At 41.1% G+C, this 7,673-nt stretch overlaps 1 protein-coding gene across 1 annotated transcript in view; it reads left to right on the forward strand.

Moving 5' to 3' along the window:
* The window catches only part of BPIFC (BPI fold containing family C), a 51,327-nt gene extending 44,070 nt beyond the window's left edge, over positions 1-7,257 (forward strand). Inside the window, exons 13-15 of the mRNA XM_006865241.1 lie at positions 3,722-3,785; positions 4,614-4,690; positions 7,135-7,257. Coding sequence (XP_006865303.1) covers positions 3,722-3,785; positions 4,614-4,690; positions 7,135-7,257 — 264 coding nt within the window. The remainder of the gene's footprint in view (positions 1-3,721; positions 3,786-4,613; positions 4,691-7,134) is intronic.
* Positions 7,258-7,673: the final 416 nt, after the last annotated feature.

Below are 7,673 nucleotides of genomic sequence, written 5' to 3' on the forward strand. Positions count from 1 at the left end.
TTGAGATTTTTGAGAGAGTCAGCTGAGGTGCGGGTTAATGTGCTGGCCTGCAATGCTGGTTTGATCCATAAGATTGGTGGTTCAGGCTCACCAGCCGCCCCTCAGAAGCCCTATACAAGGTGGCTATACGTTGGAACCAACTCTACAGCACTTAACAACAACAACATATATGGAATTAAAGAGCTCTGCTACCATAGTTATGAGTTAAGACCACAAGGTCAGCAGTTTCAAAACCACCAGTCACTCCATGGGAGAAAGAAGAGGCTTTCTGCTCCCATAAAAGTTTACAGGAGTCCTGGTGTGGTGCTGTGGGTTAATGCGCTGGACTACAAATTCATTTTGAACCGCAAGCTCAGTGATTCAAGCGCACCAGCTGCTCCTTGGAAACCCTATAAAGGGTTGCTATGGATTGGAACCGACTCCATGGCACTTAACAATAACAACAAAACCATTTATTACAGATAGATTGGATGTTCTTGTGATAGCCTTCATTCGACAGCATAATACAATGCAAAAGGACTCCTGCGGCAGAAGTTCACAAACAATAAAGAGAAGACTACTGATGACTGGTAGCGTAGTGGTTACGAATCGGGCTGCGAACCTTAAGGTCAGAGGTTCGAAACTACCAGCCGCTCCGCGAGAGAAAGATGAGGCTTTCTACTCCCGTAAAGATTTACACCCTCGGAAACCCTGTACAGGGTCGCTATGGGTCAGAACCGACTCGACGGCACTTAACAACAACAACAATTGATGACTGGAAGGAGCTCTGGTAGCGTAGTCGGGCTGGTAACCTCAAGGTCGGCAGTTCAAAACTACCAGCTGTTCCGCAGGAGAAAGATGAGGCTTTCTGCTCCCATAAAGATTTATAGCCTCAGAAACCCTGTTCAGGGTCACTATGAGTCGAACCGGCTCCACAGTACTTAACAACAACAACAATTGATGACTGGGAATCAATCAGTTACTCTTTGACCCGAGAAGGCAGGAGGAGGGGGGCGGTGTGGAGGGGTGGAAGGGAGGGGAGAACTTCTGACGTCCAGAACTGAAGATAAGAAGGTATTGGGGTTCTTCCCCTTCGTTTTTTGTATGTCTGGTTATCTTTCAATTGTACCCTGGTGGCAGTGTAGAATAAGAAGTAGACTGCTGGTTCGAATCTACTTGTCACTTCATGGGAGAAAAATAGGAGTCTTTTTTCAAGATTTACAACCTTGGAAATCTTATACAAGATCTCTATCAGTCAGAAGCCACTCAACAGCAGAGGGGTGTTTTGGGTTTGTATCGAGTGTTTGTATTTAAAAATCACTGGTGACAAAAATTTGAGGTGTAGAATCAAGGTCTCCTCCTAGAGAGCATTTGCTTCTCCAGAAGCCTGGAAACTCGTAACCTAGGATCACCTAGATCTAGTTTTGTACGTTTTGTTTCATATATATATATAGAGAGAGAGAGAGAGACAGAGAAAGAGAGAAAGAGAGCACTCTGTTGGCACAGTGGGTACCAGTCGGACTGATAACCTCAAGGTCAGCAGTTCGAAACTACCATCTGCTCCCTGAGAGAAAGATGAGGCTTTCTATTTCTTTAGAAACCCTATACAGGGTCACTATGAGTCAAAACCAAATCCATAGCACATAATCACCACTACCATATGTATATATATATATAAAGAGAGAGAGAGAGAGAGCACAGTAGCACTTATCTCCATTGGCTAAGCACTGGACTGTAAACCATAAGGTCAGCAATGTAAGCCTACCAATCCCTCAGCGAGTGAAAGATAAGGCTTTCTGCTCCTGCAAAGATCACAGCCTCAGAAACCCTATACAGAGTCACTGTGAATCGGAACTGACTTGATGGCACTTAACAATAGCAACAACAACAACATAATATCTTGTTTCTAAGTGCCATCGAGTCAGTTCTGACTCACAGTGACCCTGTGTAGAGTATCTGAGGAGCAGTTGCTGGGTTTGAACTACCGACCTTATGGTTCAAAGTCCAGTGCTGATCCTACAGTGCCACATCAGGAATCCATCATATATAGAGAAATATATACACACATACATACAAGGAGCTCTGGTAGCGTAGTGGTTACAAGTCAGGCTGCCAACCTTAAAGTCAGCAGTTTGAAACTACCAGCAATTCTGCGGGAGAAAGATGAGGCTTTCTGCTCCAGTAAAGATTTACAGCCTCGGAAACCCTGTGCAGGGTCACTATGAGTTGGAACAGACTCCACGGTACTTAACAACAACAACAATATATATATATATATATACAAAGCAAAACAACTAAATCTAGGTATTCTAGATTACTAGTGCCCCAGGCTCCTGTAGAAACAAGTTCTTTTTAGAAGGAGACCTTGATTCTAGACTTCAAATTAAAGCCAACAGTGATTTTTAAATACAAAGACTAGGTACAAACTCAAAAAGCTCTACTGCTATTGAGTCAATTCCAACTCATCACGATCTTGTGTAAGGTTTCCAAGGTTGTAAATCTTGAAAAAAGACAGTCTTATTTTTCTTCCACGAAGTAGCAGGTGGATTTGAACTGCTGACCTTGTAGTTAGCAGTTCAGTTCTTATTCTACATTGCCATGAGAGTACAATCAAAGATACAATCAAAGATAACCAGACATACAAAAGATGAAGTGGAAAAACTGTTAATACCTACTTTTCTTCAGTTCTGCAAGTCAGACGTGTATGTTGTTGTCGCTAAGTGCTGTCGAGTTGGTTCTGAGTCATAGCGACCCTGTATAGGGTTTCTGAGGAAGGCTGGTGGGTTTGAACCACTTACCTTGTGGTTAGAACTCTAGTGCTTATGCTACCATGCTACACCAGGACTATATATATGTATATGTATGGTGGTGGTAGTTATGTGCCGTGGAGTCGCTTCTAACTCATAGCGACCCTGTACAGGGTTTCCGAGGCTGGAAATCCTTATGGGAGCAGAAAGCCTCATCTTCCTCCCGCGGAATAGCTGGTAGCCGACCTTGAGGTTAGCAGTCCAATTTGTAACCACGATGCTACTATATATATAGATAGATAGATAGATAGATAGATAGATAGATAGATAGATAGATAGATATCTGGAGCTCTGGTAGCGTAGTGGTTACGAATCGGGCTGTGAACCTTACGGTCAGCGGTTCGAAACTATCAGCTACTCCGCGGGAGAAAGATGAGGCTTTCTACTCCCGTAAAGATTTACACCCTCAGAAACCCTGTACAGGGTCGCTATGGGTCGGACCCGACTCGATGGCACTTAACAACAACAACAATATATATATATATTAAAAGTACAATAGTGAGATCTTGACATCAGTATTCAACATTAACTGAAGTTGTTTATTTGATCATCATATTAAATAATCCTTCCATCAACCTTACCCAGAATACTCGTTTTAAATTATTTGCTCTTGATTGCTTTATTTTGTATCTGTCTGTTTGTTGCCACCATGGTGTCCCTCTGTATTTGCCATCACGATGGTCCAGCACGGGGGTGGGGTGGGGTGAGTGAGTGGAAGCATCCCTCCTCAAGGTGGAAAGAGGCTGAGAAACTTACTATATGGTTTCCCACAAAGTGTCATTGGGATCTGCAAAGCTAGTGTATCCCCACATGGGGAGGTTCTAGTTATTGTCATCTATCCTGATAGGTCTGGACAAGTGCCTATCAAAACCAGGCCTAAGAGTCTCACAGAGCCCTGATTTGGTAACTGACTAAGTTTCCCCTTTTCATCTTAGGTCTTGAGGTTTGAGAATATTCTCTCTTCTATTCTTCACTTTGGAGTGCTCCCATTGGCCAACGGTAAGGCTTTCTTGGAAAATGATGTGCCTCGTGGATATTGGCTAAACATAGGAGACTGTTTGGGGCTTTGTATTTCTAGAGTGTTGTTGTGAGTCCAAGCAAGAACCAGAAATGACATTTGTACCATCAATGATATGAATGGCAAGTTAATTATTCCAAGTCCAAACCCTGTTAGCAACACTGCAGAATTCAGCCAGAAGGGCTGACTCTGGTTAAGTGAAGGAGATTGGAACCTTTCTCCTTAGTCAGTAAAGAACTTCTTTCAGGTTAACTGGGAAATGAGATTATTCACCCTAGGGGCAGTTTTTGTGATTCTTATGCAGAGGTACTATCCACCAGATAGACAAAGTTTAAATAACTGACCATCCTGGATTTATCCTGCACAGCTGTTGTTGACTATGGCTGACTTTAAAACATTTTTTTAATTAGAGATTGATATGTTCTCAGTACCTCTTTATGAAGGTAACTTCACAATTAAATTGGCAGATTGCCAACATTTTTGCCTGCCCAAATGCACATAATTGCAAATGTATTTTTATTGGTGGTGGTGATGTGCCGTAGAGTTGGTTCTGACTCATAGCGACCCTGTACAGGGTTTCAGAGGCTGTAAACCTTTACGGGGGCAGAAAGCCTAATCTTTCATCATGTATTAATTAATAGTTCTTGCAGAAAAATGCTAGGGACATATCACTTGGAGAAGGAAATCCCAGAACAAGGAAGAATGAAATGATAAGTTAGTAAAAAGCTGCTTAGTCATCGCTTACTAAATATTTGCCAAAACTTCTGTGCCCAGACGTGATTATTTTACATCTGTGTTCTATATTTTAGCAAAATTACAGCAGGGATTTCCTCTGCCCAACCCCTACAAAATTTCATTGATCAATTCTGATATCGAAGTTCTTGAGGTAAGAATATAAATTTCCTCTTACTTAACCCATTTCCTTTCTCTCTTCTTCAACTTTATGTTGTGAATTGAGTAAAGGTTAACAGACAAGAGCATCAGCTTTACATTCAACAAATCATATGCTTTGTTTCATCTCAATGATTACAATCCCCTCCCTGCAACAACAATTTATCTTCCTTCCTCCTTGTGTCTTCCCTTCCACCTCTTATATTTCACAAATGAGCAAAATACAAATATTTAATGTACACTCATTACCTTTCATAGTAAGATATATCCCTTCCTGTTTGGTTTATTTTTGTTTTATTTGATTTGTTGTTTTTTCCCCCTCAGGCCAAGGAATTTCATAAATAAATATTTATCTCTTAAAACTTGCAATTAACACTGGATAGCTTTTAAACTGGAGTTTAACATTCAGACCAAGTCCAATGTCACTTAGCGGTGTATTTACTCTACTGATACAGTAACCCACTGGCCACTCCTAGGAAATCCTATACAGTGTCACTGTGAGTTGGAAATAACTCAATGGCACTTTACAACAAGACTTTATTTCATTTACTCCACAAGAAAGCCTGCAAGGCTGTGATTGATTATTAGTCCCATTTTATGTATGAGTATAGAACCGTGGTGGTTTCTTGGTAGCAAGCATTCTCACTTTCTGTGCAGAAGTTGTTGTTAAGTGCCGTTGAGTCAGTTCCAACTCATAGCAACTCTGTATAGGGTTTCTGAGGAGCAGCTGGTGAGCTTGAACTGCTGACTTTGCAGTTCAAACGACTTTGCAGCCCGGTGCATTAATCCACAGCGCCACAAAAGGACTCTGTTCTGAAGACCTGGGTTTAATTCCTTTGTCAGTGGATGCCGGGAGCCAGCCCCAGCAGACTTATTCCAGGGTTTTTCCAAAAGCGTATGCGGCGTCGGCGGATTACGGAGTCATGGATCATGATAAATTCAAAATCTTCTCATTACATGCTTTATTATTATTATTTCTATGGCTACTCTAATACTCTACTTCTCTCATTCTTTACTGTCCCGCTCATTCTTTATTCCCCTGCTCTCCTGCTCATATCTTCTGTGTTCTTTCTCCTCTCCCCTGGCTCCTGCTTCCCTTCTCTCCTCTCCTGCTCCCCTCCTGCTCTCCTCTTCTGCTCCCATTCTCTCCATTACTTCCTCTATCCTCCCTCCATTCTTGTCTCGTCTCCTCTCCATCTCATATTCCTTCTTCTCCCCCTATTCTTGTCACTACTACCACTACTACTTTGTTCTGTCTTACAACCCCCTTATATACCATTACAGAAAACATTGCATTCATAGTAATCAATGACATCAAGGTACAATCTATCTTGAGGCACATTCCTTATGGTTTACAATTCTTAAATTTACAACAGGGATGAGAAGTTACAGCAAAAACATTATCTCAAGGCATAGGAGACATTCAGGTTCCTTGAAACCTTTTAGTTAAACATTTGTTCATACATAAATCTATTCTTTTCTATGGGAAACAAGTTAACCTTCACAATTTCTTAACCTTTGTCTGTTAAATCTTGTTAATTTTAGTTGTTAGGTGCAATTAACTCTCCATTAACTTCTTCCATACTCTATCTGTTTATAGCCTACAAAAACACTTATCAGGGAAACTGAGGTTATGAAAAACAACTTCTCTAATTTACTGATCATTAATTTAAGAAAGTCTAAGTCAGACTTTTTATTTAGTATCTGTATATACCATACCCTTTATCTAATTGTTTTTAGAAATTCTTGTACCAACAGCTCTTATTTATGGCTATTCACTTTTAGGATTCTTTATTGCCTTAAACTAAGGCTACAAGGAAGAATGTTTACAATCACTAAACCTAAGCTGGCAGTAATTCAATTGACAAATCCTGTCTCCTAGCAGTCTTAAGAATATTGTTAATATAAGTATTAAAACTACCTATGATTACAAGTAGAATAAAATGTAGCTAATATGTGGCTTCTAACTTTTAATGAAAATATACTAAAGTGTAGGAGAGTCAAAAATCTAAAGTGAAAGGGATACTAATAAAATCATGAATAACTCAGAGAATGATTTCACCAAGAGAAAAATTCCACTAGGGGTCTGTGCATAAAAATAATAAAACAACTCTTTGTGGCTCTGCCATCCAAAGAGAGGAAGAAAGAAAGAAAGAAAAAGAAAAAGAAAGTATTTCATTGGTGCTTTGCAAAGACAATGAATTCTTCATGCACAGGTTTCCCCATGTCTCATTTATTTATTTCAATTCCTCGATTAATATGTCTCAATTTCTTCATTTTTATTCCTTAATTAATTATGGCCCTTAAATCACTCTCATTCCAAAGGGCAGACTGCCTCAAGTCAGGGAGAAGAAGGAAGTGTAGCATGTAGCAGAGCCCTCTGGCAAACCCAGGCATCCAAAGGCTCTGACATTGTTTTCATTGTTGCCTTCCCCTCAGGGATTCCTTCTGATTTCCACGGACCTGAAGTATGGAGAGAACAGTGTGCAGCAGCCAAGTGCCCCAGGCTGGGAAGGTCTGAATCTGATGCACAAATACTGGAGTGGGAAGTTAGCTCCTTGATTTCCTGAAGTGAATGGCTCTTAACCCCAAAGCTGCTGTAAATCCCAAAGGAGAAGCCGGTTGCTCCAGCAATTTAAAAGCCCCTTTGAATTGCTTAGGCAAATTTTTATTTTTCCTCAAGCCTTTGAGGACCGGTGGTGGTTGGTGGTTACGTGCCACCCAGTCAGTTCCTACTCATAGCAACCCTGTATGGGGTTTCCGAGGCTATAAACCTTTACGGGAACAGAAAGCCTCCTCTTTCTCTCTCAGAACAGCTGGTAGATTCAAACTGCTGACCTTTCAAAAGGTTAGCACCCAGCTCATAGTCCACTACGCCACCAGGGCTTCTAGAGAGAGGCAAACGGATAAAGAGCTGAATGGGGTGGGATTCCTGTGTGTGTGTGTGGAGGGTGCATGTTGGAATATGTGTGTATATA

The sequence above is a fragment of the Chrysochloris asiatica genome, unplaced genomic scaffold, assembly GCF_000296735.1.
Source record: "Chrysochloris asiatica unplaced genomic scaffold, ChrAsi1.0 scaffold00076, whole genome shotgun sequence".
Taxonomy (NCBI): Eukaryota; Metazoa; Chordata; class Mammalia; order Afrosoricida; family Chrysochloridae; genus Chrysochloris; species Chrysochloris asiatica.